At 43.9% G+C, this 27,158-nt stretch overlaps 1 protein-coding gene across 1 annotated transcript in view; it reads left to right on the top strand.

Moving 5' to 3' along the window:
- The first annotated feature begins 1,616 nt into the window (after positions 1-1,616).
- MTNR1B (melatonin receptor 1B) overlaps positions 1,617-27,158 on the top strand; it is a 30,425-nt gene continuing 4,883 nt past the window's right edge. The window contains exon 1 of the mRNA XM_055802397.1: positions 1,617-1,925. Coding sequence (XP_055658372.1) covers positions 1,715-1,925 — 211 coding nt within the window. The 5' untranslated portion in view covers positions 1,617-1,714. The remainder of the gene's footprint in view (positions 1,926-27,158) is intronic.

Here is a 27,158-nt window from a genome sequence, read left to right as displayed (position 1 = left end):
GGCAGAACTGCAAAATAAGTATTCAAGAGTGATAGTTCTTAGAAGACAGTCCTTCTTTGGTTCAAGCCACGAAGCTGTGATAACTCCTTCTGTAGGTTGAAAAGGATCATGATGCCTTACATATAGCCTACATTAAACAGAAAGCATCTGAGGTATGATTATTTTTTTCTAAATCGGTGTAAATAAGACTGGTACAAAAATCCACATGTACACTTTCATGTTCATTCCAACCAGGCCTACTTTAGTACTTTAGCTAAAATTGATTAGGAATTCATTTAAATTGAACAACAATAAACTATTTCTAATTTGGAAATAGAAGTCCACGCAATAATTTGTAGTATTTTGATTACACCAGTGCATATTTGTGTAGAGGTAAGATTCAAAGCAGCAATGTGCCCTAATAAAATATTTGCTGTTAGAAATGACAGAAACTTCCCCCATTTTTCCAAATGAGCTAAACAAGGCAAACCATCTCAAGACCTAATTCTTGAAAAACAATAGGGCATACCTTTGCCTTTCTCTGTGTTGAACAGACACAAAGAGGAAAAATACAACTCCACAGTAACTTCTGCACTTGTAGCTCCTGCATCGCTCTCAAAATTGGGGCAAAACCTGGAAGGAGGACACCGATCCAGTGTGGCCTGGTTGGCCTGAAAACGGTGCACAGTAGGACACAAACCCCTTCCAGAGTTACACCTGCTGTGAGCAGCCCTAATCATCAGCACACGCTATGTGAACCCGCTGAGGCACTGCCAGCGGCACCTGGTAACTAATGCCAGCTATGCTGGAAGCCAGACATGGAGGGAGACGTGGGATCTGTCCTCCTTTGTCACCCGAATCTTATTTATTTAATGTACATGAGCATATATGGCATCTGTCACTTTGGGGTCCCAAATGATGGTCTGTCTTTCAAACAGTTGCGGAGTGAAGTCCATTGGTGACCTCCTGCAGCTTGTAAGGGAAAACCTCTGGAATGCACACATTTTCCAAAGTGGCCAAAGTGGACACCGGTTCAGAGCATGTCCCATCCGTGACTTTTGCAGGTGCCTCCCCCTAAGGGCGGTGTCCTTGGTGCCCCCCTAAGGGCCGTGTCCTTGCCTTGATCCCACAGACTGTCTTGCCCAAGCACGAAGGCCAAGGCCGCAGCAATGTAAGTGTCAATCCTTGTTCGATCTGCGGCCTAAGGAAGGGATGCGCCAGAAGCCTGCCCGAGCGAACCGGGCGCCGGGAGGCAGTGAGGGGAAGAGGGTTCCCCGGCCTTGCGCTGCCGGGAGCCACGGTGCGCCAAGCCTCGGGAAATACAAACCAGACCCCCGCTTCCCCGCCGCGGCGGGCGGAGGTTGCCGGCCGGCGGCTGCTGCCGGGGGCAGCCCCGAGGGAGAGGCCCTTCGCGCAGGCCCTCAGCGGGGATAAGGGAGCGCGGTCAGCGCCGCGGCCCGCGGGCCCTGCTCCCGCCGCCGCCGCCACGGCCCCCGCCGCCCCCTCAGCACCGGGAGGGGCCCGCCGCCGGCCGGGGATCCCCGCACCGCGCCGCGGGGCGGGGCACCGCCCCCCGCCCCGCCCTCCGCCCCGCCCCTCGCCCCGCCCCGGCCGCTCCGCGGGGGAGGGGGGGAGCAGCGCGCCCGGCGCGGCCGTTAAAAGCCTTCCCGCCCGCGCACGCGGCCAGTCAGCGGGGTCGCCGCGCCGCTGCTGGGGCCGCGGGCGGAGCGCAGCGATGCTGGGGAATGGCTCCCTGAGGAACTGCTGCGACCCGGGCGGCAGGGGCCGCTTCGGCTTGGCGGAGCGGGAGGCGGCGGGTGCCCCGCGGCCCGCCTGGGTGGTGGCGGTGCTCTCCAGCGTCCTGATCTTCACCACCGTGGTGGACATCCTGGGCAACCTGCTGGTCGTCGTCTCCGTCTTCAAGAACCGCAAGCTCAGGAACTCAGGTAAGGGCCCGAGCCCCCGGCACCCGCCCCGGCGGCGGCAGGTGGCAACGAGCGCCCGGAGCCCTGCGGGCGCCCCGGTCCCCGCTGCAAACTGCCCTGAGGAGACCAGCCCGCTCGTGGTGTCCGGGCGGGCCGCCTGCTGACGGCAGGGGACCAACGACCCCCCCCTCCGTGGGTGCGTGCCCTGCGGTGTGCGCAGGGACCCCCAGGCACCCCGTCCCGGGAGCCCCCCTGGCGCAGGGCCCCGGCGCTGCCCGCAGCCCCCGCTTTGTCCTGCCCGGGGCGGGGGGCGGCGCAGGCCGGCAACTGGCGACCGGGGCACCGTGCAGTCCCTGTGGAGCTACTGATGAGGCGAATCGGTGCTACCCCGTTAACGTACCGGAGACAGAGCCCGAAACGGTCGGAGGAAGAAAGAAGAAACTTTAAAACTTGCTTAAGAGTACTTCTGAGGATGATGAGGTGCTGTGCATGTGTGGGAGCGTGGCTCTGCCCACGCTCCGGAGTCTCTCTCCATCGGCGTCCACAGTAGCTTTTCACGACACATCTTTCTTGTCTCCTCACCGAATATCCTTCAACCAGAAAGCAGCAAATAAAGTGGGGTGCTGTCTCCTGAATCGTGTCTATAGTTCTTTGTGTGTGCTAAAATGTGATTCTGCCTCTTCTCATTTGCTAAGCTTGCTTTCTCGCCTTTGCTGGGCTAGCTACACGTGTAACTACAAAACTCTAGCTAGCACCAGCTTCTCGGATTTGCCTGCCGGACATTTTCTCACCAGATTCACGCCTGTCCCGCTGCATGAGGGTGGCTCCTGCCGCTGATGCAGCCGCCCGCTGCCTGACGCGCAGCTGGGCGGCTGCTGGCACACCTGCGCCCGGCTGACGTGGGGTATTGCTGCAGGATAAGGTGCTACCCCCGCCCGAAATAGCGGTGTTAGCTACTCGGGTAGCACCGAGAAGTTCCTGAAAGTGCTCGCTTCTTCGAGTCTTGAATGCCATCGTTTTGCGATGCGCAGGCAGGTCAGGGTAACGAGACTCTGAAGAGACCTGGGTCGAGTCAGAGACGCGGCATCCCCCACGGGCTCTGTACCGTATCGGTCCAGGTCCGCAACCGGGAGGCAGCGGGGTGCTACCCCGCCAAGGGGAGGGAGGGACAGCTTGCTGACTGGTTTCTCCTGGGTGGTTTTTGGTTGTGGGTGTGTTTTTAACGGGTGCCGCTTCCCGAGCGCTCTCGTGTTTCACGTGCAGTGAGTGACTAGAGCTGCTAGCTGGACGCTGGCACTCATTCGCCCTTGTTATACATGAAGTGATGCTTAGGAACAGGAGTTCACAGAGGGATGAGACTTCCTCTCCCTAATGAAGGTGTACAGGAGTGTACACCTACACTCTACAGGTGTAACGGCAAGCGAGGGGTGCCGGCGGGTCCCGGCTGCGCGGGGCTGAGCGGTGACAGCCCGCGGAGCAGCGCCGGACTCGAGGGTCCCGAGGCGCGGTGCGGGTGGGCAGGGCAGGCTCGGGGCGCAGCCCTCTGCCTCCTACCTGGGCTGTGCGTTCAAGGGGACCGAGCCGTTCCCGAGAGCGGCAGAGCCTTACCCGGTGCCGAGCTGAGGAAGGCGGTGCACCCCGGGAGCGGGAGCCCTCCGTTCCCCGAGCGGCGCCGGGCCGGGAGCGGGCGTGCCGCCGCGGCGGGGGAGGGAGCTCCCCCTCGGCAGCCGCCGTGAGTCACCGGGATCTTGTCATCTTTGATAAGTACCCTGAAGAATAACAGGGAGTTCCTTCTGCATAATTTCCATAAAGTTAAGTAACTTTTAAATTGCCAGTCTTTAGTTTTCCATCGGTGAGAGATGGCTCTTGGGGATGCAGCTGAAAGAGGAGTTTGGTAAATGTCCACAGAAGTCTTCAGAGAAAAATTCTTAAGGAGGTAGCAGAGTGGAACAGGACTGCAAACTGATGTGGGTAGAGTGATGGAGAGGGGGTGGAGAGCTAAGACAGTGCTTGGGAGCCCTTAGCCTCCCACCAGGAAAGAAGATGGACAAGCAGGTGTACTTACAGGTCTTCCTTTCTGAGCGAACCAGAAACAACATGTTCGTACTCACAAGGGGAGTGGATGTGGTAGTAAGTGAAGTGGTGAGGAAAAATGGCACGAAAGGAGTCAGAGGAATGAGATGAAGCTGGTGGAATGGTCCTGACAAGAGACAGGGGATCCAGGTGACAGAAGAAATAAAGAAGAGCTATAGCACCATAAGCATTCAATTATTTTTGAAGAAGATGAGATTTTTTTTGGTAAGGATGAGAGTTTGGGACTTCAAATCAGCCACAAGTGTATAAGGAATAAATTAAGCAGCTCTACCCACTTCTCTAGTACAAAGAGTAATCTTCCCTGCAGAAAGCAAAACAGGGCTTTAACATATTCCCAGGATATATCAGCACTATTCTGTCCTGGGCTTCACAGAGGAATCCGATAATTGCAAACAGTGTAATTATGCATCACTGTCCTTAAAACTAAAGCATGATCAAACCCAAATCTATTGTAATGCTGTTATATAATACGGGACACAAGAATGGAGTGAAATAAAATGACCCATTAACCTTTATGCTGGTAAGTATTATGCTCAGCAGGAGAGAAATGGAGAATGGGTAGTGTTGTCCCGTAGGCAGGTTCATTACCCGGTGCGCAGCATCAACTGACACACCGAGCCGAGGTATTTCTATTCATTTATTCTAGTTTGCACAAAGTAGGGAGCTGGGTGGTACCCCCGAATGCCTGGCTCACCCACTGCCAAAACTTCACTCTGTTTATACTCCGCAAGCGAAGGCATCAGCCTTCATTGGGTACAAGTTACGTAATTCTTTCATTACTTCGTACTCATTTTCCTATTTGTTAAGCAGTTCCCTCACTTCTTATGTTAATTAGTCCGCATGCTCAGCCTCCACTTCTTTTGGAGTCGGAGGGGTAGGGGGCTCTTGAGTCGGTGGTCGCGATCTCCCCCTGCCGGAATTACTTTCCCCCTGGTTAGTGCTTCTTGTGGTAAACTTCCAGTCTGCTCGTTCATTCCTCTTGTGGTGGTACTTTCCTCGTTTAAACAAAGAACTTGCTGGCGCTCAACGAAGCGCTTAGCAGGACATACAAATATGCTTGTATCTTGGATTAACCATTAACAACTCATTTGCTCTAATTGTCTTAAAGTCAAACTACTAACAATGCATTCAATTTTAGTTATCATTTGATTTCAGTAGAACTGGTGCTTTTAGAGTTTGCTCACTCACTCCTTAAACAGTGGGAATTTTGCCAGCCTTACGGCAGAAGGATTGTTTCATACTGTACAGAAGCCTCTTTCCCACGTTTAAATTTGGTTTTGGTGGGGGAGGGGAAAACTTGCGAAGGCTCTTCCAAGAAATGCATAGCATAATTGGTATGAATCAACATGCTTTTCTTCTTACATAACTGCACCCAGTCTTTCTGGGAGAGGCTGAGCAACTTCTGATCCCTAAAAGTGATTTCATTTGCAGATACTAATGCTTTTATCACTTCTGACTGGGGAGAGGAGTAACTTTGTCCAACACACTACAAAATTAAATAAAATTTTGTATATGGAAATAATAAAATATATTAGCCTGTCTTTCTATTTGAAATGTCAAATGTGTTCTCAATTTTCAAAAGCAACTATTGATTTTGACCACCTTCAATGAAGGGTGCCCAAGTTGAAGGCAGCTTTTAAAGTGCTAAACTTTTGAAGTGATAAAGTTTACAAGTGCTCCACACCACTGCTGGATGGCCAAGTACCCTGAAGGTGCATTAAGTCAATCAAAACCACTAGATGCTTTTAAGAATATCAGGAAACATTTGTATAGCCATAGCTATAAACATAACATTATGGGCTAGGGTAGGAAGCACTTCAGAAGGTGGGAACTGGCAAGGCGTCTCCCACAGGAGGCAGATAAAGCAACCCATTTGTATTTCATGGTCATTAAAGCCAGCATAAAATCAGCAAGAGGTGAGAATTGGGTATTAACTCAAAGAGTAGCGAGGACTTGGGACCCTTTGACTTTTGGCAGAAGGCCTAGTACTAACCTTGGTGCACTGCCACAGAATACATTAGCAGAAAATGGTATTTTTAGTGCCTTGTGTCACCTCTTTTCTCTCTACTGTTTTCTTTTCTATATATAACAGCTAACACAGTATGATGAGACCCTGATTTCCATTCAAATAGCAAAGTGCTGTTGAAACACAAATTAAATCAAAATGTGTTTCTTTTACCTGTAAGATTTGCATGTTTAGTTCTAACTAATGTGCATGTGAGTGCAGAGATGGACAGTACTTCTCAAATCTACATTCAGACAAAATGAAAACTTCCTGCACCTAGAATTGTAATTTTGGTAGTCGTCTGTCTACTAAATAAACATGTTCAGCCATATAACCAAGTCTTGTAGTTTTTTCCATGCTATTTCCCTTTCCATAACCTTTGCTCTGCATCTCTGTAGTATAGTTGAGGGTATGTTTTCTCCATTGTTATATGCTGGTTTCAGTTATTCTTCATCTCTTTGGCCACACTGGGGGTTTTATTTTAACTTTATGCTTATTAGTTGCTAATTTATAGTGGACATTTTAATTTGTAGAACTGTAATGGGCATTTAACTTGGATGGATCATTTCTCTACCTGGTGTGAACTCTTGTGCCCTTTTAATGGACAATGAACATGTATTTACCTCTTAACCTTTGTTTTTCCATGGTAAGCGAGTCAAATACTTTCAGTTTTCTCTAGTTAACTAGGCTCTTTGTTTCCCTGATTGTTTTAGGCCTTTCAGCTCACCTATCCCAGCTGAAATAATGTCTTGGACAAGAGAAAACTGAACTGTTCACAGTGATGCAGATGAAGTACCACCAATACCTTCCAGAAAATAATATTAACATTCTATTCTGTTCTGTCCTTCCATGGATGGACAAAACAGACATGGTATGCCTTGGAGCCACATTTTCCCTTTATAAAATAACATCATACATATGACTCTTCTTTGTGCAGTCACTTGCTAATGCAGCTCTTCTTTTTCTTTTGTTTTCAGTCCACACAATTATTATTTCTTCAGTACCTGACCTCATACCTCATGCTATTGTACTCCATCCACTTTCTTTTCTTTTTATCCTCAAGGAAAAAAAGATCTTGACATTTCCCTGTATCAATGTAGGCTCTCAACTTTGTATAATCACAAAATTTCATTAGTTCTCTTTGTGTTTTGTGACATAATGCTTCTGAACCAGACAAAATTAGTTCAGTGGAGGTTAACTCCCTCTGGTCCAACAGTTTTCTTTCATCACCATCCAGGCAGTGGTAACAACAGACTGTGTGTGGTACCCTAACATACGTGCTTATATCAGTTTAGAGCAACCTCCCAGGTACAGAACATCCAAGTCCAGCTTTTATTAAATAAAGATGACCAGATTAGTTGGTATGGCCACTTTGTATAAGCTCATGTTGAATTCTTTTCCATTTGTCTTTCCTGCATCTTTAATTTTCCTTTTCTTCCAAATTTGTTTCTGCATCCTTAACCCACAGTTAAGATGAGATCAAGAAGCTCAAGGATTTGTCGATTCATTCTTCCTTTGCAGCCGATTCATCACCTTAAATACAAGTGCCATGTTAGCACATAGTCTATGGGAGATGAATCTTCCAGAGGTGGCAACGCTGTTTTAGTTTTCTCATTACTCCCTGACTAATTGTTTTTATGACTTATTGCTAGCACCATTCATGCAAAAAGAAATGGCAATTTTGCCAGCACCACAGAAAGGGAAGAAGAGATGGCTAGTAAACTGTGAGAGCACCACAGCTGCAGGTGAGTCACGGCAAAGCTGCTTTTTGGGATGCATGTGGGGAGCCAAGCTCTGTGCCACAGCCTGAGAGAAATCAGGACTTCCCTACTGGCAGTGAGGACCAGAGAATATATTCAGCCCATTTTTACAGGTCCACACATAGCGCTCTGTCCTTTCAGAACTCATGACACTATCTCTGAGATAACAGATGTTAAAAAATTCCTGCCATCAAGTATAGCGTAGGTCTCTTCTCCCACATAACAAGTGATAGAACTAGAGGAAACAACATCAAGTTGTGCCAGGGGAGGTTTAGATTGCATATTAGGAAAAATTTATTCACTGAAAGGGTGTTGAAGGATTGGTAGAAGGCTGCCCAGGCCAGTGGTGGCATTATCATCCCTGGAAGTGTTAAAAAAAACCATAGATGTGCTTAGGGACATGGTTTAGTGGTGGACTTGATGATCTTAAAGGTCTTATCCAGCGTAGGTGATTCTATGATATTCAATCTCTCTGACATTTTTGCTTTATTGTAGATACGTTAATTAATCACATGCCAACCTGCCTTGTCACCCAACCCACTGTTATTGTCCTTATTAAGAACTGCAGCAAAATCTTTTTCAGACCAGCAGGAATTTTAAGCTAATATTCAGATTCAGATTCCCCCTTCCCTTGTAACTCCTCTTTCCTTTTTCCTTTTGTTTATGTGGTGAAAGGGCATTTGATTAGTTTTAGAAGTCTTTGCAAAGCCAATGAAGTTTAGGGTCTTTGTCAGTTCCTGTTTTATCATTTTTTTTGCTCTCTCTAGCAGTTTTCTCTGGTGGGCGCATCTTTTCTAGCCCACCTTCTAGCCTCATTTTTTGCCTCTGCTATCCTTGCTGAGACAACTTTTCCTCCAGCTAGATCTGGAACTTCTTATATTTTTTCCCTATTTTGGATGCAAGTTCCAGAGAATATTTTTGTATCTTCACCATGAAGAAATGCCAAGCTTCTTCCACATTCAGGCCCCTAAGCTTCTCAATACAGTTGATTTCACTTTCCTAATTAGCTTCTTTTGTTTATAAAAATGTGCAAAACTTCTTCTTAGTTATGTATGTTTTGTTTATTCTTCTATTTAATTTAAACAAAATAATCTCATCTGCTTTCAACACAACCTTATTTTCTATGACAGGCTCTTCAGGGATGTCTTTGTTCATTATCTAAACAATAGCCAGGATGTGTTGGCAAATAGACTCTGTATTGAAGAAATCTACTGGGTGGATGTCCAGTACTCAATGGTCAGCGTGTTTATTACCTCCTTTACAATGCTAGGAACTGCAGTGTCCCATCATTAAATCGTTCCCATTAGTATTTACCTACTAAAATAGAGGTGATCACATCCTACGGCAGGTTTCTGCATGCTTCCTTGCACATTGTACAATTTTTCCCCAGTGTAATTTTGGTTTTTAAAAGTATATTATCCTCTTTTTTTTTTTTTTTTTAGGTTTTTTTAGTGTTTTTTTTCTTTTTATGAAGAGTATACCTTTCAGTTAATATTTTTCTTCTCTGATCATTGGTGCAATTCTATTCTAACAGAATTATTTCCATAAAGTTTGATTTTAATTTCTCACTGGTTTTGGATCCCCTATGTTGTTGCATAGGTTCCTGGCATTTTTTTACTGCCTCTACTGCTTTTCAAATTTCCACTTCAGTCAAACTCCTCAGTCTTTGAGTTTCTATTTTCTATATTTGTTGCCACCACGTTCCTGAAGCCAAAATTCCCCCTGCCATGGGTGTTAAATGAAGAAACTATGTGGTTCCTTCTCAGGCTCTCCTCCCTTCTCTCAATTTCAAGTTCTTTTTTATTCATTCTGCCAGCTTGGATTGCAAGCTGGTATGCCACATGCTTAGGTGAAGTCTGTCCATGAAGATATGAAACCTCTTCTCAGAGAATACCTCCAAATGATCAATACTCCAAGTCTTTCTACATCACTTCTGGAATTATTCAGTCATATTCCCATGACTCATCTCATACTTCTAATTACACTTCTATTCTCTTCTTGGAGAGGAAACACAAGTAGTTCATCACCAATTCCCTCCCCTTTGCTATGAGACTTAGTTCAAACAGTAACCAGCTGGGAAAATAAATCTTCAAAGTTACTTATAAAATAATAACTTTAAAGTTTATTAACCTGTTAATAATTCCAAAAGTAGGAGAGCAAAATGAAAAGCCAGTATTGTTCGTTTGCAAATTTGGAAAATTAACAAAGGAAGTATCCTTCAGTGAAAGGAAGGAAAACTTGCAAGTAAATTTGGAAAAAGTGAAAATCAAAGACCTAAGAATGTTCTAGATGAGAAGAAATCTAAAGAATATAAATTTAGTAATATGGAATTAGAAAGTTTGTAAGGAAATTATAGGCCTAAAGGGATTGAAAGAAACATGCAAAAGTACAGAAACATAATGAACGAAAAAAATTATGTCTGTATCACTCTGCATCACAGGGAATCCTGAGGAGATAAACAGTTTCTTCAAAAGCAATAGGAGATGGCTTTATATGACACTGTGTATAAAATAGTGGATAGCCTTAGAGAAGACAGACTAGAATAATCTTTTTTTTCATCATCTGGAGAATCACAATGCAAGACCAAGGACATGTTCAACATAATTTGGAGATGGAGAATACTAAAATAGAAGTAGTTTTCTGAAATGCTAGGTAAACTGTGGAAGTCAGAAATTTGGCAAATTTAAATAACTACTGACTCTTTTAGGAATATTTTGAGTGTTCAAAGCCATAATGGCTAATGCTACCAAAAACTGGAGAAAGTGTGCAATATATTAGTGGCAGGTGTAAACCAAATTCTAGCAACTAAGGATTACGGCAAAATTGCAGTCTGAGGCAGGTTTTTCTACAGCTATAGGGTACTTTGTATCCTCGTTCGAAGCACCAGGCAACACCACATTGGATGATAGCTCTAAACCAAAATCTTGTTTTCTCCTGTAGAAGAGTGATCAATTTGTTTGTAAGTGAGTAGGAAGTATATTGCCAAGATCATCTTCAAGACACTTTTACTTTGGAATATAATGCTAAATTCTATACCACTTGCCAAATGGAGCTGTTGGTGCACCTACTTTTAGAGGAAATAGAATGATAAGCGTTTAGTTGCACTGGAGGACTATAAAAGTTTTCTTGAACTTGTAATGGAAGAATCTAAGGGTATATTTATGTTGTGTATTTCATTTGGCACGAGTCCACTCTACCCATGTTCTGAGTGAAAGAAAAACCGAAGGATGATGTTAGTGCGATGCTTTGCCTGCAACCCATACCCAGGCTCTCCATAGGTCCAAGTCTACCACAGTCACACAGTTGTGTTTTTTTTCAGCTCAGAGTATGAATAAATTTCCCTTCATGTGAAATAACCAATGCAAAAAACCCCACAGATACAGGAAATTATAAGGATATCTTAGCAGCTGTAGTATGGCAATTCTAATGTGTCTTAGCAGCACTCCCTTTGCTGCCAGCTCTCTCCTGGACTCTGGACTGGCATTTCTTTTGCGAGACTCACTGACTGCATGAGGCATGACCTCCCTGCAGTAGAGCTCTGTTCTTGGATGGATCAGCAGAAGCAATTCAAGGATTCGTGGTGCTCTTTGACATAATCAGCCAAAGAGCAAAGAGACCAAATCCACTCACAGAGAGCCAGGACAGCTTACTTCAAAAAAGTAATTTTTTCAACTACTCTTAGCATATGTATATATTCACCAAGTGACTTGAACCAGTCTATTGAGGATGTTATAGGAGACTACAGTCATCTTATTAAATCAATGATAACCTGTTCTCTGCCTCTAGGAGGAAGTTCTACTCCAATTCAAATCTATTCTGAGTACCAGTATCCTCAGATATGCTCCAGACTTTAGCTTCTTAGAAGTTATCCTTTACAAGCACATATTGGCACCTTGACATAAGCTGTCAAATACTCCCAAGAATATATATAAAAACAGCCGTGTTATCCTGAGCTGAAAAACAAAAACAATTTTTTTCCTTTGCGGAAGGGAAGAAATGCTATAGGAATTTTCATCTTCCTAAAAATCAGTTTGAGTGTTGTTCTAGTTTTTAGACTCCCACCTTGATATGGGCATGAAAGAGGTTTCCTGACAGAAATATGTCTAAATCAGTGTGGGTGCAACTCCATTGTCCTCCTTAACTTTGGAATCTTCTGGTTTACTTTTGGTCACAATACTGATAAGGACTGAGCTATATCAGAGTCAGTGTTTTCCTGACATTTCAGATGTGTATGGGACAGTCATATCTTGACATGACAACAGATAACAACAGCCTAAACATGTTCATCAAATTACTAGGATCTGGATTGCTGGGATTCTCTTTTAATTATTTATTAATTATAGAGGTATTTGTTTACACTTGTTAATAAATCACAGAATGGTTTAGGTTGGAAGGTACCTTAAAGATCATCTCATTTCAACCCCCTTGCCACAGGCAGGGACACCTTCCACTAGACCAGGTTGCTCAAAGACCCATCCAGCCTGGCCTTGAACACTTCCAGCAATGGAGCATCCACAAATCTGGGCAACTTGTGCAAGTGTCTCACCATACTCTCAGTAAATAATTTCTTTCTAATATCTAAGCTAAATCTACCCTCTTTCAGCTTAAAGCCATTCTGCCTTGTCCTATTACTACATGCCCTTGTAAAAAGCCCCTCTCCAGCTTTCCTGAAGGCCCCCTTTAGGCACTGGCAGGCTGCTGTAAGGTCTCCCTGGAGCCTTCTCTTGTCCAGGCTGAACAACCCCAACTCTCTCAGCCTGTCTTCCTAGGAGAGGGGCTCCAGCCCTCTGATTATCTATGTGGCTCTCCTCTGAACCCACTCCAGCAGGTCCATGTCATTCTTATGCTGGGGACTCCAGAGCTGGATGCAACACACCAGGCGGGGGTCTTACGAGAAGAGCAGAGTAAAGGAAGAGAATCCCCTCCCTGGACCTGCTGGTCACACTTCTTTTGATGTAGTCCAGGATATGGTTGGCTTTCTGGGCTGCCAGCACACACTGCTGACTCCTGTCCAGATTTTCATCCACGGGTATTCCCAGGTCCTTCTCCTTAGGGCTGCTCTCAGTCCACTCATCTGCCCAGCCTTTATCCGTGATTGCTCTGCCCCACACGCAGGACCTTGCACTTGGCCTTGTTGAACTTCACGAGGTTTGCATGGGCCACCTCTCTAGGCTGTCAAGGTCCCTCTGGATGGCAACCCCTACCTCCAGCGTGTCCACATCATCACACAGCTTGGTGTTGTCAGCACGCTTACTGCTTAAGTTATTTACGAAATAAAAACATAACCCTTCTCACAAAGTTACTATTTTTTTCAGCTGCTTTTTACAGACATGGCTCATTTTCAGTGTTTAAATACCTGTATTAAGGTTATAATAATGTTGCGTGACATATCCACATTGTCATCTTTCTGCTATAGAGCAACATCTGTTCATCTGTTGGTTTAGATTGCCATATTTGCACAAGGGCAACAATTGTCAGAAAATACCACATGCAGCCACTGGAGCTAGCAGTCTGACTAAAAGGAAAAATATCTGCTTAATCACATTATCACAGAATGGTCAGGGTTGGAAGGGACCTCTGGAGATCATCTTGTCTACCCCCCTGCTAAAGCTGGGCCACCCAGAGCAGGCTGCACAGGATCACGTCCAGGCAGGTTCTGAATGTCTCCAGAGAAAAAGACCCCACAGCATCTCTGGGCAGCCTGTGCCAGGGCTCTGTCACCCTCAAGCTAACAAAGATCTTCCTCATATTCAAACAGAACTTGTGCTGCACTTTGTGCCCGTTGTCCCTTGTCCTGTCGCTGGGCACCACTGAAAAGAGCCTGGCCCTGTCCTCCTGACACTCACCCTTAAGATATTGGTAGACATTGACGAGATCCCCCCTCAGCCATCTCTTCTCCAGGCTGAACAGCCCCAGCTCCCTCAGCCTTCCCTCATCAGGGAGATGCTCCAGCCCCCTCATCATCTCTCTAGGACCCTGCTGGCCCCTCTCCAGTAGCTCCCAGTCTCTGTGGAGCTGGGGAGCCCAGCACTGGACCCAGCACTCCAGGTGCGGCCCCACCAGGGCAGAGCAGAGGGGGAGGACCCCCTCCCTCGACCTGCTGGCCACCACGCTCCTCCTGGTGCCCCCCAGGGTCCCACTGGCCCCTTGGCTACGGGGCATACTGCTGGCCCATGGGCACCTTGCTGCCCACCAGAACATCATCCTTTTAAATATAACTATGTTAACTAATTACAAGTTCAGAGCTAGCATCACACTGTAAAATATATCGCTGCAAAAGAGACAAGGACTTATATATAGGCATCCTCATGTCTCTAAGATTTGCTCAAATCCTGCATGCAATTCTCAATGTCCTTTCATTCTAAAGCTAGTGCAATTTTTCCAATTACCTCAGTATACACATCATTTCATTTGAGTTCAAATAGAGAAAAAGACCTTATGTCAAATGACTGTCACCTATGAATATGTGTAATCTAATCAGTCTAGGTATTTTTATTTCCTATTTTTCATTCAAGTAAAAATAGTCTACTTGCTGGGTTTTTTAAAAAAGTGTCTATTGAAGTTACTCATGCTGTTCCTGCCCATGCTGGAGTCCATTAGTGTTGTAGTCTTTACGACTTTTAAAAGATGTTCTTAGAAAGAGCCAACTCTATTCAGCTCTTCTACTGACAAGTTAAAGGACATTGATATATTAAATCCTGATGCTTTGCTTCAAGACAAGTGAAGACACGCAGGTGGTGTAGTCACTACATATCAACCGGGAGATAATCCATCCCTGCTTTCTGTGAGCTACAAGGGTCTTAAGACTCTTGGGAATCTATATTCAATCTATAATCAGTATATTATATTATATATATTACATTACATTACATTACGTTACATTACATTACATTACATTACATTACATTACATTACATTACATTATTGAGGTTGTAGAGTCTCCATCTCTGGAGATCCTGAAAACCCAACTGGACACAGTCCTGGGCAACCTGCTGTCACTGACCATGCTTGAGCAGGAGATGTTGGACTAGATGATATCAAGAGTTCCCTTTCAACCTAAACCAGTATGTGACACGGTGATTCTTAAGACTCCAGCACAACACCACAATTTGCTGTAAAAAATTGTATTGTATAATAAGTACTGGTGGAAAGATTTTCATTTGACATAATTGGCGGAACTCTATTAACAGCACTGGCTTATTGATGCGTAAGTTAGGTTTGACTCATCCTGATTTCTGAGATCCCTGATTTCTGAAAAGCTTGCTTTTTTTCTCAGTGCACATATGTTTAAAGGTAGTACATTTCCTAAGCCTTTAACATGGTCTTTTACTGCTTACTGACACTAGTTTTCCATTCCTTTATCGCTCCAGTTTGGAAAAGACCAAACAGGAAAAGAAAGTGAAGCTGGAAATATGTTTGCAGGAGCATTAGCACCTTTGTCATCTGTTAAGCAAGGAATAGCCTTTTGGTGGCAGAACTCTGTATTGGCAGTATACAGTGATACTGAAAGCAGCTGGGAGGTAAACTCTCATTAATCTTCTGTATCAGTAGGTCCAACCCTTAACTGAAACATAAAAATAATTTTCCAAAAGAGAAAACAAAGCAGCACACTTTCTCACACTTTTAATTACATCAGCACAGTCACCTGACAGAAAAAGCTGTATTTAAAGAACTTTCTGTTAAATAGGAAGGCCTAATACTTAGGTAATACAACAATAATTTGATTAATAGGGGACTGGTACCTTATATGCCTTTGCCTTGTTACATTAGAGGTCATGATAGAAAGAAAATCTAAAATTCCAGGTCCCCTGCCAAAAGTCAGGTAGCACACTGGCATGTTCCAGGTATTTTACTGGCATAAAATATAGTGGCAGAAAGTGATTGTTGTGCTCTGGAAATATAGAGCAGTCCTACTCAAGGACACAAAGCCTACCTGTGAGAGCTCTGAAGTGACTGCAAAAATACTTATTAGATTCACAGGTAGGGTTAGAGCCCACGAACAACAGATTGTTTTCTGAATCGGTCTTCATGTTAAGCAACATTTCCCTTTTTTTTTTTTTTTTTGCTTTCTTTTGAAGTCATTAGAAGCAAAATGCATTAAATGTTCATCAGATATCGAAGCAGGCCTTGTAAAAAGGCAGTTTAACCATACTGATCTGCCTAGAAAAAAATGATCTACCAGTAAGCGTGTCAAAAGAGTTTAAAAGATTTTACGTATGATTATGGTCCCAGGTATGAAATATTAACTGCACAGAGTCTAATTTCAGCACTGGGCATTTCTGGCTTCAAAACTGAGCAAAAATTAATTAATTTGAGATCCTGTAATTCCGTCCTTTAGTCAGATGATCTTAAAACAATGTAATCCTCTTTAGTCACTCATAGGAAACCCCTGGCAGGCTAGGACCTTAAAGCTTGTAAAACTTGCTATACAGTTAGCTTCTTGGTTAAATATGAAGCAAGAGTATCTCATCTGCTTATGGACAGCAAACAAAATAGTGAAGTGCATGACCTTCAAACACAACCTTCTCATGTGATATCTACAAAAGTGATTTCCATTTGAGCTTAATTTTGTACAGATTGCATTGGTTTGGCCCAGTTTTCAGAGGTGTGAGTCAGTACTTCATACGGACTGAAGTCACCCACTGCTCTCTCTGCATCGCAGGCCACCAGGTCACTCACTTGGGCTACAGCTAGGACTCCCACAAGGAGTTAGTCTGAATGCCTAGTTGCCGTTCACAGTGCTTAAGGATCATCCAAGTAGTACGTGGAAAAGGATTCTGCAACCTGGGTAAGCTGAACCTAGTATTTGACTGTCTAGATTAAAGGAGGAAAATTCTGGCCTTGTTAAAGCCAGTGGGAATTGGTTTCCAAAATTTTTTTTGTTAGGATCTGGTGCCTCTTCCCTCTTTCTGTGCAGCCCTCACCATACTCCACCTTCTGCCCCCCAGGTCTGTAAACATTTGTTGGTCCAGATTCTCTGTTTGGCTCAGACCATTATGTTCAGTCAGGGACTGTTCAGATCCTGCTGCCACAAGGGTTCTGAAGACACCAGCATAAACAAAACAAAGCCCCCACCTACTCTAATCTGCACTGGTACTTGTTCTTCTGACCAAGCAGCTCTAGCTTGCTGTTAATGACCACATCTTTTCTGTACCTACATAGTAGCAGGTATGATTGTAGATACCCTCTGCTATTTAGTAGATCAATTAGATCCTCATCTGTTGCAGAATCAACAGCAGCTTCCTCCTGCTCCCTAGAGAAAACAGTAAATACCCTGTATACCTCTTCCTTACCGAAGCAGGTCACCCAGAGAGGCTGTTGAGTCTCCATGGCTGGAGATAGTCAAACCCTGATTGTACATGGCCCTGAACAACCTGCTGTAGTTGACTCTGCTTTGAACGGCAAGGTTGGACTAGATGATCTCAAGAGATCAATTCCAACATAAAAGATTCAGTGGTTATATTGGTAATATGTCTATGTCTGTCACCCTTCATTTAACTATCGTCTCATCAGTATCGTGACTCACAGGCCCAGCCACAACAGAGTTTTTGTCAAGTAATTCTTGGCTCTCAAAGACCTTAATTCAGGAAATGATCATTACACACTTTGTCTCTATTGAGCTGAAACGCAAACCAGCCAATACTTTAGAAGAGAATACACAATCACTTTCTGTAAAAGCATTTGATTTACTCATCTGTTTACACGCTGTTTACAAACCTATGGGTATCATTATAAGATGAATCATGTCAGTGTACTTTGCTTTAAGACCTTGTTTCCAAAAGAAGCAGATGGCACAGTCTGACAACAGCTTCTGAAGACATTCATCTCCCTATGCATGTACAGTGATGAGGCCTTCCAAAATCTCAGAACAAAAAGGGTAAGACGTTTCCTCACTGAAATGTTATAATGGTCATTTTCATCCAGTATCATCTATTCTCTTCCTTGGCAAAATAAGAAACGAGGAGGGTCATAATGAAGGGACTCCAGAGAATGTTAGAAGCGTTAGCAGCTTGTCTACCTAAGTGTTCCCCATATTAGATGTTCCCATATACTATATTTATTACAGTGTATCAGATCCCATTTTATAGAATTCCAAGACTGTCTTAGGATCCCCCACTGTCTGGGAGTTGAACACAGGAACCCCTAAAAGTACATAGCAGTAATAATGGGCTTTGATTTGATTTCTTTTTGCAGCTGTAACTGGTTTGCATGTACATGCTTTGCATGTACTTGTCTCTGGTTGTGTAGATGCCACAGGCTGCAAGTCCGTCTGAGCCTCACAGAACAGTTGAGTAAATCACTGTGGAAATTACCACTTTAATATCTTCATTTCCATAAGAGGAGATCCAAGCATTTGTACTGGTCAGAATGCTCTGTTCTGTTTAAATGGGTGTACAGGGCAAAGCTGCAAGATGCACGTTATTATAGCTAACCAAATCTCTGGGCTCACTCATGCTGAGTTATGTCCCATAATTTGCAATAGTCTCAATTTTATTTGCTTGATATATCTGCTGAATATTTTGAATAACTTCTGTAATATCTTGAGCCTTATATTACAAAATACTATTATTTTATGTTCTAGGGTTTGCTTTTTTATTTATTCAACTAATCTGCTAGTGAATGTTAAAAAAAACCCAAACCAACGACAAACGAACCAGCTTAAGAAAACAAAACACAGTTTCTGTTCACACAAAATTATTTTCATTCTTCAATTTCCTGTCCTCCTTTCTAAAAGAATGTGGAAGATAAGTTGTTCTAAGAACCTGAGGCTGTTTTGTTGCTGCAAGAGAGAAAAAAAACCCAAAATAATTTCCTTCGACAAATTCAGGCTAAAGACAGTAGCAAAGATGAAGGTAATAGAAGGTAATAGTGAAAGGTAAAAATGAGCTGTCCTTTCACACAATGTAAATTATTATCTGCCAGGACACAACTAAGTTTTGTCCAGAGTTTTTAGCTGTGAAATGTTGTTACTTTGTTTGCTTCCACTTTTAAGTCTTTTGTCGCTAATCCAAACCAAGTTTTAGTTTTTCTTTTTTCTTTTTTTTTTTTTTTTTTTTTTTACAATATAACATCCTACAAAACGCTACATATTTCAATTCTTTTTTTTCTATGAAATGCAATATAGTGTTGGGAGACTGGAAAAAAAAGTTATTACCAATAATAAGTTGCCTAGCTATTTATAGGATCTGACTAGATTGCACCTGTTCTATTTTACAGCTTTTCATATTAGCCCCTTTGTCAGCAGTAAATGAGTTTTCATACTTGCAGTTGTTCATGTAGGTTTCCTATTCTTCCTTGGTTGAAGCAATCAACAGCTGTGATTACTTCAAGTGAAGAAAATTAAACTGATACGTAACGACAGATACAGGAAACACAACTAACTTCATGAATTAGTGAAAAACCAGTCTGGTTTTTGCTGTTATTTAATGATCATGCTCAGCAGCTGGAAGTTTTGAAGCTGGGCTGTCACTGGTGTCCGTAGTGGTAAGCTCTCAGAGTAAATGTCTTGGCTTCATTCCTTGCATGAAAAGCAATAGTACCCTAGATAGAGACATTCTCTCACCAACAGCAGGGGCCTTTTGCCACCCTAGACTGCCCTGAAGGCAAGACCCTGACTACAGGGTGAGGGCATAGGTGTAAGGGATCTTTGCACCGAAGCCTGCTGCAAAACGCAGCTCAGTTGCAGGTGGCTAGACAGAGAGAACAAGGTTATCCACCCCTTCAAACATTCTGTCAGCAAAACTGGGCTGGTTGTGTGGAGGAGTGGATGGCAAGGACCTGAATGGTAATGTCACATTGTACCACTCAGATCACCACAACAGAGGAGCCCGAGAAGGAGCTGAGCTTCTGAACAGTGTCACTGAAACCTACTGTCCTCATCATTAAAGCAGTTGTATTGATACAGACAAAGGGCATAGCTAGCTTCACACTGTCTTTAACTGTACATGTAAGCAGGCACTCAGGGGAAAAAAAAAAAAAAAAAAAGAGGACAGAGCAACCCTCTATGATACTTCCGTATTCTCTAGGCTTGTGATTCCTTCCAGCTTGGAGGATTTCCTGAACCTAGTATGTTATGTCTATTTATTTACCTTCAACTGATGCCTCTTTGAAGTACTTTTCCAGCCTTCCCTTGAATACAGGTAAAATTTTTGCATCTGCAAGATCTGTTAAGGAGTTGCACAGGTTTACTACCTATCACAGCAACCACCCCCTTTTGCTTTGAATTTGACTAGCTTGGCTTCATAGCTCTAGCTCTTCTATTGGCCCCATCCTTCAGTACCAGTATGCCACTATGGTGTCATTTTGGAGGAGCGAGCTGGACAGGCGCTGTCACTTTTTCCATAGTGTGCCTAATAAACATGGTATTAATAGAGAAGAGCAAGGGTCATGAACCTAGAGTATTCTTCCTAATCTGTGTCTTGGGAGAGTCCCTGCACCTATCTATCTCAGTTTCCCACCTGTTAAATCACAAGAAGGATATTTTGTTTGTTTGTTTGTTTTTTGTTGTTGGGGTTTTTTTTGCTTTGAAACATACTGATGAAAAGCACTCTACAATATAAGTGATAACCTGTGTGTTCTGGTTCTAGGGTGAAATTCTTGAACATAACCTAGAAAGAGACAAGCAGGCTAACCCCAGAAGAGCAGCAGGGCTGGTGAGTAGGGCACTTTTTGGGACTATGGGAGACATACGCTCAAATCCTTTTTCAAAGAAAGGATCTTCTACCATGGAAGTGTCCTAACCACTAGGTGATAGTGAAGTCTCTAGATGAGCTTGTCTTCTGCTTCTGCTTTTCTCTCTGAAAACCCCCAGTACCAGGAAAGTTCCTGCAATCTCAGAAAATATCAGAAGCCCAGGAAAGTATCACCTCATAAAAGATCTATCTGATTATCCATCAGACTTTGTCTCTGGAAGAACCACCCGCTGGCTCCCGCCGCCTGCCCGGCGAGGGGGTGCGGTGCCTTGGCTCTGCGGTGGCTGGTGCACTAGGTGGCACTAGAGAGTCGCCACTGTCCCTACTCGCACCAGAGGAAGCCACCGGCAAGCAAAACTGTACACCTAGGGGTTACAAATCTCAAGCCTTCACTAAGTTTTTAACGGCACAGCACTGGAATTTTTTTTTTTTTTTTTTTTTTTTTTGGCACCTGAAGTCTATTGTGAAATTCATCAAACTCACAGCAAGTACCGGTGCCCCCATATTTAACCAGAAGGAGAAGCCTGAGCACACAGAAAAGTCAGAAGCTTTGCCCACTGGGTTATAGTCATACCTAGCTGCCAAGCACACCAAAATCATGATCTCAGAAACATATTAATCAACAGCGCAACTTAGGTGCCTCTTTTCGGCAAGACTATGTTGACACTTGAGAGCTACAGCTTATAAGCCCGAAATCAGCTCCTGCAAATGTAGCTTCCAGCACCAACTCATATCTGCAGATGTAGGGCCAAGAACACAAATCTGTCCCAGTCCAGCAGTCTGCAAGTCACTAGGCCACAATCATAAGCTTCCTTTTACATGCTGAACTTCTATTTCTGTGAATCCTGCTTTCTTTGCATTACAGAACAGTTTGAAAAAGGGATGTAGAGCGGATTCTCCACTAAACTATCCCACAGTGGGGTGTTTGTATTGTTTCATCTTAAAACAAAAAGTTGCTCTTCTTATCTTCTACAAAACAGCATAGTGCTTTCATCCAGAAAGTGTATGACGAAGGTTTAAACCCTATTGAATCTGGATCCCAGACTTTCCTGTGAAAACCCAGGCATCTAACTTTCAGAGTGTCTATACCTGGATTTCTTCTGAAGACAAAGCTCTCTCAAAGCCTTTAGGTAGCTGCACAATAAAAAGATAACTGGCACAGTAAAACTCCCCTTCTGCTCTTTGTATAGTACAGCCCCAAAAGGCAAAGGAGCCCAGGAAGACTGGGCGTGCTTCAAGAAGGAAACCCTAAAGGCACAGAGGCAGGCTGTCCCCATGTGCTGAAAGAGGAGCCAGCGGGGCAGAAGACCGGCCCGGCTGAACAGGGAGCTTTGCCTGGCACTCAGGGGAAAAAAGGAGAGGTTTTGACCTTTGGAAGAAGAGGCAGGAAATTCTGGAGGACTGCAAGGATGTTGTGAGGTTATGCAGGGAGAAAATTAGGAGGGCCAAAGCCTGGCTAGAACTTAATTTGGCAACTGACCTAAAAGACAGTAAAAAATGTTTCTATAAATACATTAGTAACTGAAGAAGGGCTAAGGAGAATCTGCATCCCTTATTGGATGTTGGGATAAATGTAGCGGCAAAGGATGAGGAAAAGGCTGAGGTGACTAATGCCTCCTTTGCTTCAGTCTTTACAGTAACACCGGTTTTTCTCTGGGTACCCAGCCCTCTGAGCTGGAAGGCAGCTTCCCATAACCCAAGGGAAATGGTCACTGACCTGCTACACTGCTTAGACACACACAAGCCTATGGGGCCGGATGGGATCCACCCAAGGGTACTGAGGGAGCTGGTAGAAGTGCTCACCGAGCCACTTTCCATCTCTTATCAGCAGTTCTGGCTAACCAGGGAGGTCCCATAAGACTGGAGGCTAGACAATGTGATGCCCATCTACAAGAAGGGCAAGAAAGGGATCCAGGGAACTACAGGTCTGTCAGCCTGACCTCAGTGCCGGGAAAGGTTGTGGAGCAGATCAACCTGAGTGTCATCACGCAGCACGTGCAGGACAGCTGGGGGATCAGGCCCAGCCAGGGTGGGTTTATGGAAGGCAGGTCCTGCTTGACGAACCTGATCTTCCATGACAAGGTGACCTGCTTAGTGGGTAAGAGAAAGGCTATGGATGTTGTCTACCCGCTCTACCTGGACCTTAGTAAAGCCTTTGACACCATTTCCCACGGGATTTGCCTGGAGAAACTGGCTGTTCATGGCTTGGATGGGCTTACTCTTCACTGGGCAGAAAACTGGGTGGATGGCTGGTCCCAATGAGTGGTGGTGAATGGAGTTCCATCCAGCTGGCGGCTGGTCACAAGTGGTGTTCCCAGGGCTCAGTACTGGGGTCAGTCCTGTTTAATGTCTTTATCAATGATCTGAACAAGGGGATTGAGTGCACCCTCAGTAAGTTTGTAGATGACACCAAGCTGAGAGGGGAGTGTTGATCTGCTGGGGGGCAGGAAGGCTCTGCAGAGCGATCTGGACAGGCTGGACCCATGGGTTGAGGCCAGTTGTGTGAGGTCCAACACTGCTCAGTGCTGGGTCCTGCCTGTGGGTCACACCAGCCCCAGGCAGCGCTGCGGGCTTGGGGAAGAGCTGCAGAAAGCTGCCTGGTGGGAAAGGCACTGGGGGTGCTGGCCGACAGCCAGCTGAACATGAGCCAGCAGTGTGCCCAGGTGGCCAAGAAGGCCAGCAGCATCCTGGCTTGTATCAGAAACAGAGCGGCCAGCAGGACAAGGGCAGTGACCGTCCCCCTGTACTGGGCACTGGTGAGGCCGCACCTCGAATGCTGGGTTCAGTTCTGGGCCCCTCACTGCAAGAGGGACACTGAGGTGCTGGAGAGTGTCCAGGGATGGGCAACCGAGCTGAGGAAAGGTCTGGAGCACAAGTCTGATGGGAAGTGTCTGAGGGAAATGGAGTGGTTTAACCTGGAGAAAAGGAGGCTGAGGGGACACATTATCACTCTCAGAACTACCTGACAGGAGGCTGTAGTGAGGTGAGTGTTGGTCTCTTCTCCCAAGTAACAAGTGACAGGACAAGAGGAAATGGCCTCAAGTTTCACCAGGGGAGGTTTAGACTGGAGATTAGGAAAAATTTCTTTACTGAAAGGGTGGTGAAGGATTGGAACAGGCTGCCCAGGGAGATGGTGGAATCAGCATCCCTGGAGTTGTTTATAAAATGCCTAGATGTAGCGCTTAGAGACACGGTTTAGGGGTGGACTTGGCAGTCCTGGGTTAACAGTTGGACTCAATAACCTTAAAGGGCTTTTCCAACCTAAACGATTCAGTGATTCTACTCCCAGTAATGGTACAGAATTTTCCTTGTACTTATCATAGGATAATTATACTCGCCAAACATTTTAAACAGTTTCATAGAACATACATTTCTTAAAAAGAAATATCCTGAACTTTTCATAGATCAACAACCAGCCTTGTTTCATTGTCTATGCTGTATTTTTTACTAGTCTTTAAAATACCGTGGTTCTAGTGAGAACATATTGCCTGTCCCTTTCCATTACATCAGTCTGCAGTATATCCTGCTAATACCTGAAAACATGAAACATAACTACAAAGAAGCATATCATCACTTTTAAACTGTCATATTAAAAGAAAACAAAAACACATGTGGCACTTGTTTGAAGCATTATATTAAATCTTCTGTTAGTAACACAATGTTGAACATTATACAGTTTAATATGTCTCAGTAAATCAAAGATTACCCTAGATCTTGGCTTGTACTGTCACAGGGAATGCAAACATCAGTCTGTGAAAGACTTAAGTCTCTGCTCCACCTGCTGCCAGTGTCAACCTCTGGTGGCTTCGTTCCTGCTGACATGAACAGAGTTTCACCTGAATCAGGGTAGAAGGTTGTTCTTCTTCTGATGGATTGTGAGAAAAAAAGGAGATGACAGAGGTAACTTTTAAACAAAAAATCAAGAACTACGAGAGCTTAATTACTGTTAAAAACCCCCACAACTAATTAAAAAAGCCAAAACTAGAGACAAAAATCAGTAGTGAGGAAGTATGAAGCATTAGCCTTTCTCCAGGAGCAGCTGACATCTCCCTGCATGCCGTTTAAGCCGTATTTGCAGAGCCATTCTGGACAAAGGAAAAAAAACCTACACAGTTCTTAGTTCTGCCTGCTGACCTGGTGCCAGTTCTTCAGTTCCTCCAGAGTCATGTTTTTCTTTCCACTTTAAAGAACAAACCTTAAGAGGAATCTCTACAACCAAGCCTGAAATGAGCTGCAAGAATTACAGGAACTGAAGCCCAGTGGAAAATATGACAGGTCAGAAAATGTAGGTGACAATGGCAGCAGCAAGAGCCAGCAATAAGGTGGCCAGGGCTTCAGTTTAAAAGCCAGCACCTGGAAGTTTAGCACAAGTCCTGGCTCTGAAAGCATAGCCTTCTATTTTTTATGTAATTCCTCATAAAACATGCCAAAATTAACTCAAAAATTGGGAAAGACAGTCAGCTGAATAAGTAGTAAGCATCCATGTGTACATGGACATACGTATTAATGAAGAAGCTCCAGGAGTGTGACCAGCTACACAGTTCCATCACAGTAATCACCTGTTTTGCCTGAAGTCTGAGCTGGAAAAGCACTCACACCTCATGCTCAGGTTTGCAGTCAGGCTGGCACATAGAATAATCTGCTGCTTAAATGGTTTGGCTGAGCAGATTGGTCCTTAGTTTCAATCTCAGGGCTATTCTCATACAACAAGGAGTGGAGACATAGACACATTAAGTCAATTTTCTACCAATTTTCTCTTAGTTGAGTATGCTCCTGTTTTATCTGGCCCAGACCTTGAGACTCCCTTTAATGAGGATTCAACAGGGTCTGGAGCCTGCAAATCACGTTTAAGCTTGGTTCTCAAAAGGTGACGTTGCACAAGAAAGTTCAAGACAATACTTCATCAGAGCTGCGTTGTTTCTATTGGCAATTATAGACAAGGAGACATTAAAGAGGGACAGTCTTCTTGACTGAAGGACTGATTGCTTTCTTCAAGCTGTTATATATACCTCTTCAATCTCCACGTTGGTCTAGACTCAAACAACACATCAAACAAGGCACTTGCTGTAGCGAATCCTGGCTAACATGCCTTGGGATTAGCACACTGCTATTCCTCTTTGTCTGAAGGTAAAACCTGCTCTTTTAAAAGTTGCAGGAACTGTAAAATGGGTTTAGGCTTTGATTTTTGGATTTTTTACATCCAAATATAATTCAAGTGCTACATTTTTTTCATTGTTGTGGTTATGTGGACCAAATGCTTTCAGTATTACACATTCTTGTTAATAACAGGTCTTTATTTTCTTATATCTGATTAATGTCTCCTTTAAGTTTATAGCAATTCTGCCACCAACTTCAGCAGTCATTAAAGAGACCTAAAAGGCAGATAATTTACACCAATGTAATGTAACATAGTAAACAACATGTTGTATGAAACATAAATAAGGGCAAAAACATTAAGAATAAAAGTATAAAAATAACATTTTTTTTCTACAATTGCTGGTGGTCAGAAACAAAACTTATAAGCCACCAGCAACTTCCATACCAAGCCTAGCATCAGGATCAAAGTTACCTTTATTAGAGAGAGGTGGTATCACAGCCGAGGAAGGGTTTTGTATCAAGCAGCATATAGCTTGCAGAAATTTGGAATTATGATCAAGACTGCAATTTTTTTTCCCCTTTTAAAGACTTACAGGAAAGAAATGAAATATTAGACTCACCTTGTGTATTTTGTGAACTTCTTAAATACTTGAGCAAAAAAGCATTTTGTATGCTTAGTTTTATATAAAAGTACCTTACAGAATGGATGACACCAGGCATCCCTGAAGTGATATCTTGTGGTTTTGACTATAAGGGTGTTTAGAAACTGAGCTCAAATTTCTGTCTTTATATATCAACCACAACAAGAAAGCTACCAGAAGCCTTCCAGAACTCATTTCAAGTACAAGGGCTACAGGAGTCTGGCAGAGGAATAAAGAAGGAGGTTGAAGAATGAGCTAGCACTAGCGACATGCCTAGTGTGTATGGACAGTCTGTCAGTCTAACTTCTTCTTGAGGATACTTATTTACTGCGAACGCTGCAGAGGAATGACTGGCTTCATTTTATAGAATGACAGGACTTACTTCATGCATGCCAAGACCTTGCTCCTCTTATCCTAGAGATAAGTACCTACAGGTAGTTGTCAGCATGATGTCACATAAAACCTCTAGTTCTTATTCTCAGCCAGTATAAAAGGCTATTTAATTATAACCAGTACTTCTTAGGCCTCAAGCCCAAACATGTGAGAAGAGCCTTCTCACATTCCAGCTGAAGACATAATGAAGTAAAAAATCTGTGGGAGTAGCTGTGAGTTTCCCCTTAAGGTTAGGATATGGAAATGGGAGAATAAAATAACTATCCTGAGTCATCCTTGGTATTTACAAAAAAATCTGCCAACACATTATAGTCATATTGATTGAGGTTCAGCCTTGCCTGATCCTGCTCCTTACTTTTGTTGCTACACAAGAATCCAAGTTCAACAGGAGGAGAGGAGGGGGCAGGGAAACAGTCTGCAGGATAGGCTGCACAGGAACAATTTTCCTGTCCTGAAGCTAGGCATTTGTATGCTAAAGAAGACGAGTAATGGATGCAGAAGAAGAGTATACAAGGATGAACATGACTGTAGCCAGGGGGAAATAGACCTAAGAGGGTGATGTCTGTATGCAA

The sequence above is a fragment of the Falco peregrinus genome, chromosome 4 (genome assembly GCF_023634155.1).
Source record: "Falco peregrinus isolate bFalPer1 chromosome 4, bFalPer1.pri, whole genome shotgun sequence".
Taxonomy (NCBI): domain Eukaryota; kingdom Metazoa; phylum Chordata; class Aves; order Falconiformes; family Falconidae; genus Falco; species Falco peregrinus.
This window is presented reverse-complemented; position numbering and strand designations above follow the sequence as displayed.